The sequence below is a fragment of the Rhinolophus sinicus genome, linkage group LG07, assembly GCF_036562045.2.
Source record: "Rhinolophus sinicus isolate RSC01 linkage group LG07, ASM3656204v1, whole genome shotgun sequence".
Lineage (NCBI taxonomy): Eukaryota > Metazoa > Chordata > Mammalia > Chiroptera > Rhinolophidae > Rhinolophus > Rhinolophus sinicus.
In genome coordinates, this window is record NC_133757.1 from 7931938 (window position 1) to 7944193 (window position 12256).

Sequence of the window (12256 nt, forward strand, 5' to 3'; positions counted from 1 at the left end):
TAGGATACAGTTTAGAAGTAGAATGCTTTCTTACAGGATATAGAGCTGCATTAGTGGGAGGAGTCCAAGGTGACCCCCAGGTTCCTGGCTTGAGAACTGAACTCGTGTGTGTTTGGGCTGCCATAACAAAACACCACAGATTGGGCACCTTAAACAACAAAAATTTGTTTTCTCACAGTCCTGGAGGCTGAAAGTCCACAGTCAGGGTGTCCACAGTTTTGGTTTCTTCTGAGACCTCTCCTTGGCTTGCACATGGCTGTCTTCTGCCTTTGTCCTCACGTGGTACTTTCTCTTTGGGTGTGTATCCCTGCTGTCTCTTTATGTGTCCAATTTCCTTATCTTATAAGCCCACCATCACATTGGATTAAAGCTCATCTTAACAGCTTCATTTTAACCCTGTCACCTCTTTAAAGGCCGTATCTCCAAATAGAGTCACATTCTGAGGGCTAGGGATTAGGGCTTCGGCATATGAATTTGGGGGGACAAAATTCAGCCCAGAATGTCACGGTTCTGCCATTAACTGAGCTCCAGAAAGCATGGAAAGGATCAGGTTGGTTTGGGTGTACTTTGTGCTTGTACACATGGAATCCCCAAATGTGGGTATCATAGCAGCGGACATTGGTCCCACAGCATCCTGGGCAGTTTTCTGTGCGTGTGGTTTTGAGGATTGGTGGCAGGTCAGGCATGGGAGGGATTGCAGATGCTGAAGGGAGGGTGACTGAGGTGCTTAACGTTGGGGTACACAGGTAAAGGTTTAGCAGAGGAAAAGCTGGCCTGTGGTCCTTGGTATACCCACATGGCAAGATTGCTTAGCTTCGGAAGAGTAACTAAAGCTAAACGGGTTTTTACACTATTGATTAGATTTTTACTCTAATTAAGTTTGTGTTTCTATACTAATCTACTTTGGTGCATATGAGAAATGTGTAAGAAATTAACAAAACTATTTTATAATTTTAGAAGCGGGAAATATGTATACAAACCCGTCATGAATCAAACATGTTGTCCTCAATACACAATAAGGTAAGAATTTTGATTAATGGAAAGAAGATCTATACCATGTTTCCCCGAAAATAAGACCTACCCCGAAAATAAGCCCCAGTTAAGATCGTCAGCCAGATGGAAGCATTTAGTATATTATGACGATTTTCCAGAAGAAGATGACACGACTGTATTTGAATAAATGTAGATTATTGTACATGAAAAAAATAAGATATCCCCTGAAAATATGCCCTATGTGTCTTTTGGAGCAAAAATTAATGTAAGATCTGGTTTTATTTTCGGGGAAACATAGTGTAAGACCTGGTCTTATTTTCGGGGAAACACGGTAATATGAAGATTGTGCATAATGTTTTAGTAGAATCTTGCTTTTTTTTAAAATTAATTTTCATTCTAGGTAGACATTCTTTATAGGAAAAAAGCAAATGAGTTATGTTTTTTCTATGTACTGATGATGCTATGTTCACGTGCTGATCAATAGCTTTTAGTAATGTTTAATTGGTTCACACCTAAATATGTGAAAAAATACCCTCTTTATTTGGCAGTCTAGTCAGTGACACCATGAGATATTGCAGAAATATTGCTAAATACTCATATTACTTTTAGACATCAGATTTCCATAAGTTTCAGGTTGGGCTTTCCCTAGTCTGGCATGTTACTTGACACTGTGCTTACATTCAATGCTATCAGCTTCTGGAGGGCGAGGAAGAAGAGGGCTGACGTGTATTCAGAGACCAGTTTTCTTCATTGGAAAACAAAAAGGCTATTTTCCCACAAAGTGTCTGGTTAATTTTTCATAATCTTTTGGGTTCACTCTCTGCCCCCTACATCCCACCTTAACGGAAAGATTTTCCCTTCATTTTTGATCAAAGGCCGTCTTCCTCTTCTCCCTCATTGTCCTCCTCTCCGCTTCCCCTTCTGGTAGAAATCAGGGAAAGTACGTTAACATTGTGACGCATTTGTCTGTCTCCAGTTTCAGCGCATGCGTACGTAGATGTACGTGCTCTAAATAACAAAAGCAAACACAGTTATAGCCATCACTTTTTGGCTCATCCTCACAGCTATCTCCTTTAGCTGTTCTTAATTTGTCTTTAGGTGTCAGACTGTTTTGAGAATTTGATAAATGTTACAGACCCTCTGCAACAAAACAAGGGAAGGGGCATATAGATAAAACTATGTAACATTTTACGTATTAATTTTAGAATGGTCACAGACTCCCAGAGTTCCACTGATTTCTGGTTCAGACGCCTTTCTCTTATCTAACTGGTCATAGGACTGGAACAATAAAGAGAAAAGGTGGATCTCTGCTTTGCTGCACCATTTCATTTATTTTACAAAGAATACAATGACAGAGTAGCTGTGCTGTCCTCTGGCAGCTTTGGTGGTTATGAAGCATTCATTTTCATTCAAAGGCAGAGGTCATTTCCTTTCAGATAGCAATTTATTTTTGGATGATGCCCCGGATTCTGTTCAAATAAGTCTGAAATTGAGTGGCCTGAACCCTGAGCATCTCTAACCAGAAAAGGCCAGTTTCAGTGGGTTAAAGAAAAAGATAATGTATCTATAATTTATTGGGTGCCTATCACATACAAAGCACTGTTTCAGGTAAATTGTTTTTGTGAAAAGGGATTTAATTAACATTGCAAAACAAAGTAATTATAAAATGTGAATTGTTTTTCTTTACACAACTTTATTATATGTATTGATCCATATTATGGGCTCATTTTGCGTAGTTACTCTTGGTGATTTTGACCTGTTTACTGCAGTAGTTATAATAAGACCTAATGTAAAGCCAAGGCGGTTACAGCCTACAATTTAGTTTCTTGTTAGGGAGACATTAGGGGCTGCTCAGTATGTGAGTATAAATGAGGATGAACTTCCTGGCTATGATTTTTTTTCTCTTCAGTTTTTTATTTTTTATCAGAATTATATATGCTAATAATTTAAAGAATGAAATAGCTCCATAAAGCTTATTTTATGAAATAACAATCCCCTGAACCCCCATCCCATTTCCTGTTTACCAGTACGGTCACTTTCAAATCTTTGATTTTTTTTTGGCTTTCCATCTCCCTATCTTTAAGAAACATGCTTATGTAATTGTAATACTTGATTTTTGTTTTGTTTCCCCAGTATCTCTGGGCTTCTCTCTTTGAAAGATAAGGATTTAACTTTGTTTTACCCCTAATTTCCCTGTCACATTCAAGCTCCTTTTTGTCCTCATCCTCAGCTTCCCATCTTAGAAGAGTTGCAATCTTGGATAGATGTAGTCATGTCATTGTGACCGTGTAATACACTGCCCAGCCGAGCCATGGAGTACGCTGATTACTTTTTCTTTATTGCACAAGTTTTTGCTTTCTCTGGAGTTGACCGTTATCTTTTTGTTTGCATAGTCTTCGATGTGCCTATCACGAGTTTATTTTGAAATGCTCCCCCAGTTGTGTAAATTTCCTCTTGGTGTGTTTAGATGCTTCTTTTGTGGCGTCTTCTGACCAGCTGTGATCTGGACAGGTTGTCTTTAAACTTGACACATCACTATCATCTTGGGATCTCTTTTTACTGTCATCTTGGGGATTCTTGTTGGCTCTTGAGATGGATTTCCCGTCTTCCTGTCTCCTCTCCCCACTTTCTTAGATTATTCCATCTTTTTAGTAAAGCACATCTAATAGCTTCCTGAGACAAAGTGCATGAGAGGTAAACTTTCTGAGTCTTTGTATATCTGAAAATGTTTTAATCCACTATTCAACTTACAGTTTGAGTATAGAAGTGTAGCTTGGAAATAATTTTCCTGTAGAATTTTGAAGGGTTTGCTCCACTGTTGTCCTATTACTGTTGAGAAGTCCAGTAGTGTTCTGATTGTATTAATAGATCCATTGTCCGAAAAGGGTTCTCTTTGTAAGTTTTTTTTGTCTTGAATGTTCTTCTGTTTCATAATATGCTTGGTGAGGTGTCTGTTTTCATCCATTACCTATGGACTTGAGGCTCCCTTCTTATCTGGGAGGTCCTCCCATCACATCGTTCAGTTCATGGATATTTTTTGTATTATGTGGTGATCTTCTCCCTCTATTTTTTTTCTTCTCTTCTACGTTATAATGCCTTTATTTAGATACTGGATCTTTGAGACTGGTCCTCTAATTCTTTTTGGTTTTTCATCTTTTTCTTGCTGAATCTTTATTTTTAATTTTTTTTTAGAGTCTATAAATTTGTTGAGTAAAAGCTAAATCAATGTCAGACACATTCAATTTGGTTTGGTTCAAATTTGGCTGATGTCCATTGCAGCAGAGATGAACCGAGGTGAGAAGACACTGTGATGCTGGCATGTCGATACTGAACAGAACAGTCTTCCATTAATTATAAAAGCAGGCCTCACACAGCAGTGTGAGCCAGTCAGCAAAGGCGGGGAAAGCAATGTTTAATGAGCAGGGATAAACCCAAAGTGAGCAAGAACTTCCAAGAGAGGAGAGGGCCAGAGCTTTTAGAGGACAGGTTACAACAGGCTGGTTGGAGAACAGTGTTTGTGCAGATCTGCTGGTTCATTTGGGGAACAAACATGGTGATCATATCGTAGCCTTTGGGAGGCGTGACCTGCCCCCCGGCGTGCTTTTCACAGTCGATTTGATCTTCCGCAAAGAAATGGTCCTTCTGTTTCTGGTTTGTGCCACAGTTGGTACACACATAACACTCAGGGTGGCGGTGATGGTCCCACAGCTTCACAAACACACCAAGAATATCGGTGCCACATTGTCACACATGGGCAACTTCTGCGCATTTCCAGTAGATGCAGCCACTTTGGTGATCGGAGCCTTAACACTTCTGAATCCTGAGGCCTCGCTGGGATCCGCTTTCTCCTCAAACTCCAGGATTTCCTGCAAAACCAGAAATGAAGTGGACTGTTTTGGGGGTTCATTTAACTCCTGTTTCTGTAGCATCTTGTAAACTTCAGATTCCTTGTTGATGACCAGTCCGCTTGAAGGCTGAGAATCCTCTAAGACTGCCTTTGTCCCTGGTCCCCTGGCTGCTGGCTTTGACTCCAAGGTGCTATTGAAGTTGGAGCTGTTTCCAGAGGAGTAGAGGCCGGAGGGGTTGTTGTACTGGTTTGTGGTGACGCTGGGGCAGAGCTGGGACAGGCCAGGCGGTGAAGGGCATGGTGCTCAGGCTGTGAGCGCTTCCTATGTATGTGCAGGGCCTCTTGCTGTTCGGAGGCTAAATTCACTTGTATGGGTGACATTTCCTTTCCTCTGTCACCAGAGGAGGCCAGACTTTATGTTCAGATCTGGCTACCGTGAAAATCATGTTGTCTGTGTTTCCCTTGATTTTGTTCAGAGCTTCCAGTGTGTCATATTGCTGGTATTTTCCCCATCAGTGGCTGTGATTACATCTCCAGTACATAAATTAGCGATAGTAACTTTGCCCCCGAGAGTGACCCGGGAAATGGCGACAAGCTGCTTGAGGTCCTTGCCCCCCACGAGATGAAGCCCCGGGGCACTGGGCCCTGGAGCACTGTTTGTTGGGTGGTTACGGTGAGACTGTGGTGAGCAGTGACCCACGGGAGTGGACGCTACAGGACGCTGCGCTCCTGGGAAGCTGTAGGAGAAAGAGCCTCTTTTTGCTGAATCTTTTAGGAGCTTTCCTCATCTTTATTTTCCAAGTCTTCTATTTCATTTTTCATTTCTTCTATTTTTACTTGTCGGGTTTTTTGGTGCTTGGACTTTCCTTTTTTTTTTAATTTTTTTTGGTAACATTCTACGGTTATAATAATAGCTTAAGAGAAATAAGAGCCGAGGAGATATGTTTGTGTGTGTGTGTGTGTGTGTGTGTGTGTGTGTACGTGTACGTACACACACACATATATATTTTAGGTTTTCTTCTTCCTGCATACTCTATATCCATCCTTTGAGTTACTTTCTCCTGTTTTTTGGCACCTGTCTTTTTTGTAGGCCCACCTCAAGTGTCTGGTGATTCCAACTTCCCAGTGTCCCACTGGAAATTCTGTGTACTTGGGTGGCTCTTGTTTACTGTGGACTTTGTGTAGGGTGATCTGGCCGGGCTGTTTTGTTGGGGAATCCCTAATGTTAGTAATTTTAGGTCTGGTCATATTCTGGAGAGAAGGTGCCTGCGGGTGTTCCGGGCTGGGTTGGGGAAGTGGGTTTGAGGGCTCAGCATTCAGTGTATAGACTTTCCTTAAACTTCCTTTTTCCAGTATAGTTTCATTGCTTTCAGTTGTGCTTGTATTCCTCATGTAAGAGGCTCTGTTTTTTACTCTTTCCTGAAAGTTTGCAGTTTTCTGCTGGATTAAGTAGAGTGTTGTTATCTATGCAGAGTCAGGGAGGGCATTTGACATCTAACTGCTTCTGAAACACGTTTTTGAGGCATCTTCATATTTTTAGACCCACCTTCTTGCATATCTCCTCAGATATCAGGTATCGCCAATCCCTGAGCCCTTCATGGGTAATGTAGAGAAGATTGGGTATCTTTTGGCTTTTCTCACTGTTGCGTTAGGATTCAACTTTCTTTGGTCTCCCAAGTCAGTTACCACTTGTACATCTGCTTTCCAGCTTCCAACAGTTCTCTCATTCTCTTTTTCCTAGTGCTTTATGTCTTTTTCTCTTCTTCTAATCCTTTAACTAGTTTTAGTAAGATTTGGGGTGGGGTTAGAAGCTACGTAAACCCTGTCTTTATCTGGAAATCCCAGGCCTGAGCCTTGCTTCATTGTACCAGATACTATCCATAACTGATTTCATTTCTTAAAAGTGTGAGTTCACTTTTTAAATACTTACTTTGTTTTCTTAGGTGCCGATCATTACAGTTCCAGCCATCAAAATCTCACAAGAAGGTTTTGAAAAAAATGGTGAAATTTCTGGCTAAAGGGGAAATCTCCAAAGGAAATTGTGAGGGTAAGATGAGATGGGGATCTAAAAACTAATCACTGTAAAATGATGTATCTTTCCAAGGTTCTCACTTTCAGTCATTTCTTAAGTTAAGTAGGGGAAAAGGGGTCCGTACTCCAATCAGGTGCTATTACTATGGTGAGGACGATCACTGTTAGGACTGCTGGTACGATTACCACGGGCCCTAAATCGGGGATGTGGGGAATATATGCCAGGGAGAGTCTAGATGGGGGATTATTATCTTAAAGATGTTGTGATGTCCTGGAGTTTATTGAAATTTTAATTTTCACTATGCTTTGACAACTCTTATCTTACTTGATCCTAATAATATCCTTATGAAGTAACTAGAAAGTGGTATTATCTCTGGAGATACAGATCTCACATGCGGTTTACACCAGATTGCACAATCACTTTTACTGCAGAGTAAAGCTCCAAGTTTCCGTGTTTGAGTAAGTCTTACTTCAGTAAATTATGTTGCCCAAAATTCGTTTCTTACTTGTCTGATAAATTTTGGATTGTGAGTGAATTTCCTAAAAGATGATTACTGACGTTTAATTAACATTGGTTATAGACATGTTGCATTTCATTTTCAGTGTTTTCAGTGTTGTTACTTTAAAAGAAAACTTTTCTTGTAGGCAGTGCCTAAATACATGCACATATGAATTGGGACTGCCACCCATTCTTAGAGCTCTTGCTCTGGGCAGCCATAGGAAATGCCTAATCCTCGGAGCCTCCTGCCCTAGTCTTAGCTTGTTAATTCATTCTCCGACTATGTTCTGAATGCCTACAATGTCCCAGTCCCTGTTTTAAACACTGGAGAGACAGTGACCAGAGAGACAGGTAAGTTCTTTGCCCTCATGCACGGGTCCTTAACAGACCAGGATTTAGGACAACTTGGAGCAGACTTGGCAGAGCTGGGACAGCAGGAAGGCTCAAGGTCATAGAGTTCAGGGACCGTTCAGAATTCTGCAGCTCGATTAGTATTGTCAGTAGCAGAGTCTTAGAGGTTAAAAAGATCTTGTTGGTTAGTCAATATAAAATTTTCAGTGTCTGGGAATCATGTTCTGAGTTTCAAAAATTAATAATTCAGTTAAGCTTTGAGGATGCTGTTTATTTGTTAATTGGTAGTTGCTTGTCTTTTTATGTAGGTTTTATATCGATTCTTTATTTGACTTATTATAGTCTTCTGAATTATTTATGCCTGCAACTTAATTCATAGGAGTGATGTGTTTATTCATTAGGGTAAAGGCCAACAGCAGTTAGAAAGTCACCAAAAGGCAGTGACTAAACGAATGGTAGAAGTCTGTTTCCTTTCTCATACGGCAGCCACTGTGGGTGTTCCAGGTTGGCCTTCAGCTCTGCCCCCCGCCCCCGCCCCCAGCCATTCTGGGTTCTCTTCAACATGATTTCCAAGGTCTTCTTGTTTTCCTAATCTAGCCTATGGGGAGGAGAAAGGGTGGAAGGTCAAGGTCACAAATTTCCTTTAAAACAAGTAAGGCAAAATTGGACATACCAGTGTGGTTCTATTTCTTTGGGGGCAGCGTGGTCACAACTTGCAGAGGGACGGGCAGTGCATGCTGTTGCTTTGGTGCCAGAGTCTTAACTGCAGCGCTGTTACTGTGGAAGGTGGGAGAATAGATTTGGTGGACACAAAATAGTTTCTGTGACATTGGATTAAAGGGACATGTTTTTTACTTTATGTATCTTAATTGTGTCAGATGGTCTGGCTGATGGCCTTTGATTTTTCTGATTTGTAGATGAGCCTATGGAGCCCACCATGGAGGACGCCGTTGCCGGGGATGTTGCGTTAATAAATAAATTGGATATACAGTGTGACCTCAAAACGCTCCAAGAGAGCTTAGAGAGTGAAGAGAAGAAGAAAGGAAGAAGTGCAAAGAAAGCAGAATCTAATGAATTAATTCAGTCACAACATACAGAAGAGAAATTGGGCACCGGTGAACCATCACATTCCGTTGAAGTGCATACAGTTCCTAAGCCAGGTAGTGAAAGTTTGTTATTAAAGTCGTATGAAATGATTTTCTTTGTGCTAGAGATACTACCCCAGGGCCCTCTCATCCGCTGAAAAAATGAATTACTCATGAAATCTGTAAAATGGATTGCTGTTTTATACAACTTACCATTACCTGGATTTAGATGGACAAATCACATCTTTCTTTAGTACTGCAGTGTTTAAAAAGCCTGAACTAACGGCCTTATTATCCCCGAATACAGACATTTTAAAAGAGTTCCATTTGTTCTTACTATCTTAGGGCCCTAGAGGTTTGAGAATCAAATTTTTGTCAGTGAAAAGATGTGCCAAACATTTTTATTTTTGGTGTTAAGTGAGACAAATGAAATTTTAAGCTATTATGTCCAAAATAGACATTGTAAAATTCTTCAATTTTTCATTAGATTTTTTTTTGTAATCATAATAAATTTTAGTTTAAAAATTTTCAGATTTTAATACTTTACCTTTAATGAGGTAACAGTTTTTTTCTATATTCACTTATAAAAGAATGGGGTTTAAAAATATATTCAACATTAAATGGGTTTATTATATGTGTGTGTACATGTGCATGTGTCTGTATGTGACCCTTTTAAAATTATTTCATAAAATGTCAATTTGGATGGTTATTATGCTTCAGTTTTTGAATTCGTTTTTATATTTATTTATACAAAATGATCCAAGGAAGAGATTTTTAGTGCAATATTAGTTTTTCTTGTCTAAATTACGTTTCATGTTAAAGCACAAAAAGTTTTCTGTTTGCATTTTTATTGAATAGTTTTTTGTTTTTTTTCACGTAAGGCTTTCATGGCATTTAAATTGGTGTTGGTCTGAGATGTCATCCTAATAAGAACAATCCAGTAAAATATTTTGAATGATTTAGAGAATTTCTTTCAACTTTTAACTGTCTTGAGTGATAGGGTCAGTTCTTTTAACTTTAAAAATTATTGATAGTGTATCAAACTTAGAAAGCCATTTTTGAGAGAGACAAATGTAGACTGAATATTACAATGAGCTTCCATGTACACTCGCCTCCTCTGAAACAACTAACTCACGGTGACCACTCTTGTTTCATGTATACGTTTCTCCCTTCCAGTATTATATTGAAGCAAATTCATTATTCATCTTACATTTCAGAATGTATCTGTAAACGATAACTTTAGAAAAACATATTCACAATACTATTATTACACCTAAATAAAATTCCTTAATGTTATTGAATATTCAGTGTTTAAGTTTTCAATATTTAAACATTTGCATTAGCTCCCACATTTTTATTTGCAATTTGCTTGTTCAAGAAACTGGGTTGTTTGTTCTGGGCTGTTGGTCCTATTCTCTGCATTTGCCCAGTAACATCTGCAGTGCAGTTTAACTGCCTATAAATTGATAGTTGATCTGAAGTCTTTATCAGGTTTCAGGATTAAGTTGCTTTTTTTGCTTTTTGGAGGGGGCTAAATCTTAATCAGATTTGGGTTCAAATTTTTTACCTGAGGATGGATGGGTGAGGTTACTTCTTGAGTGGTGGGATGTTCTTTCAGGAGACACAGAATGTCTGGGTGCCTCTCTTTTTGTTAATGTTAAAAGCCATGGATGCTCAATGCTTAAATTCATTGATCTATTAGATATTCTAATTCTGTTATTCATTCTCCATTCACTGGCTGGAATACTTCTATAAAGAGAACCGTCCCCTCATCTGCTTTTTTCCCCATAAGAACTTGTAGCAAAGGCAGGATAAATTCTTGTATTTTATTTTGCATTCTTCAAAATAACATCTTCTAACGGACCAGTTCATTTTGGGGGGTGGGTAGCATGGTGAACGTGTGGATCTAAACACATTCGCTGTGTTGTAGTTCTTTGCTCCTGTGGGAGCTTCTCTCAGTTGCCTTCTGAGGACTTCTGATGCAGTCGTCATCATCTTGATGGCTCCCTTGCTATCTGGGATGACGTGGTTCTCCTGGATCATCTTGTACAGCCATTTCTCCAAGGAGTCCTGGTTGCTTTTAGTTGGAAATGCTATTTGGAGATCACCAGCTAGACTAGAGGCTATTATTATTGCTACTGGCTTGCCTTGTTTTCTAGGCCTTTTCGGTGAACAGACTTAACGGACCATGAGGTCGTATTGATATTTCCAGTTTAAATTCAGGACTATACTATTTGTACCTTTTTTGTTGTTGTTATTGGTTTCTATTTACAAAGGCAGAGAAGTGGGTGAATATTTTTTTGAGATTTTCAACAATAAGAGCTGCCTGAAAAGTTCTGTGCCTACTTACTTTCTTTGGCATTTCCTGCTTCTGCGGTGGAATTTTAAGATCAACTTAGAGCTCTGCACCAGGAGCCTCTGAAATTTCTACCCCAAATCTAACCTAACAGTGGAACTCTTTGGACTTTGTAGAATCTTTCAGACTTTTGAAAAAAACACGTCTAGAGCCAATGTGATTGGTCTAATGTTTTAAATCTCTTTTTAGGCAAAGGGGCAGATTTGAGTAAGCCTCCATGTCGAAAAGCAAAGGAAATTCGGAAAGAAAGGAAAAGGTTAAAACTCATGCAGCAGAACCCAGCTGGAGAACTTGAGGGTTTCCAGGCTCATCCAGAACCTTTGTTCCCACCAAAGGCTAAATCCAACCAGCCCAAATCACTTGAAGATTTAATTTTTGAATCTTTACCAGAGAATGCATCACACAAGTTAGAGGTATTTTGGAAGATATATATATTTTTGGTTTTAGTTTTTGCTTTTTGTTGAGTACTATGTATGTTTTCATTTGTGGTTATACTAATCTGTTGATGTGTTACTGTTTAAATAATGGGAAATTAAAATGAGTTGGGATGGAGTAGCATTTGTATTTATTTACTAAGTTAGCTGCTACTTGAGAGAAACTTTTTTAAAGATGAAAACAATAGGCAGTTTGACTAAAGTTACGCAAATAGTTCCAAGTTTAGCTAATTATGATGTATGAGGCACTCTGGCTTTTTGTATCCCTTGACTGAAAGTCAGTAAAGTGAAAAAGAAAAACTATTATTTAAGTTTCATTTTTGGCAGTTTTTGTTCAGATAGGAAACGATAATCACTGTTGTATCTGTTCTGACCTGATCTCGGTCAAAGCAGCAGGTAGCATGAGGTAGAGACGCCAGCCGGCAGTTGGGAGCCAACCACACAGCACCAAGCTGCGCTCCTATGAACGTCGCATCAATTCCCCAGACCAACTCAGACGTCACGGGAATACTCTCAGAGTGTGCCTATTGCTTTTCCCAAACTGATTTACATTCCAGGTTAAGCCTAGATTTCTCAGTATTTAGTTGGTATTTATAAATTTTTTCTAAAACATTAGCCATAATTATTTTATTATATTCTCATACCTGATTAGTAACTGGT

At 39.3% G+C, this 12256-nt stretch overlaps 2 protein-coding genes and 1 pseudogene across 19 annotated transcripts in view; 1 reads left to right on the plus strand and 2 right to left on the minus strand.

Annotated features, from left to right (window-relative positions):
* Positions 1–12256, minus strand: part of LOC109458899 (uncharacterized) — a 184317-nt gene that overhangs the window by 14162 nt on the left and 157899 nt on the right. The gene's annotated exons all lie outside the window — the stretch shown is intronic.
* Positions 1–12256, plus strand: part of ATE1 (arginyltransferase 1) — a 218032-nt gene that overhangs the window by 4369 nt on the left and 201407 nt on the right. For all 18 annotated transcript variants that reach the window (XR_012498369.1, XR_012498368.1, XR_012498370.1 and 15 more), the window contains exons 3-6: positions 958–1020; positions 6784–6887; positions 8639–8881; positions 11352–11575. Coding sequence is in view for 10 of the 18 variants with exons in the window: in XM_074338963.1 (XP_074195064.1) it covers positions 958–1020; positions 6784–6887; positions 8639–8881; positions 11352–11575 (634 nt within the window). In the remaining 8 variants the exon portion in view is untranslated. The remainder of the gene's footprint in view (positions 1–957; positions 1021–6783; positions 6888–8638; positions 8882–11351; positions 11576–12256) is intronic.
* On the minus strand, positions 4381–6088 carry LOC141572757 (PDZ and LIM domain protein 1 pseudogene; annotated as a pseudogene).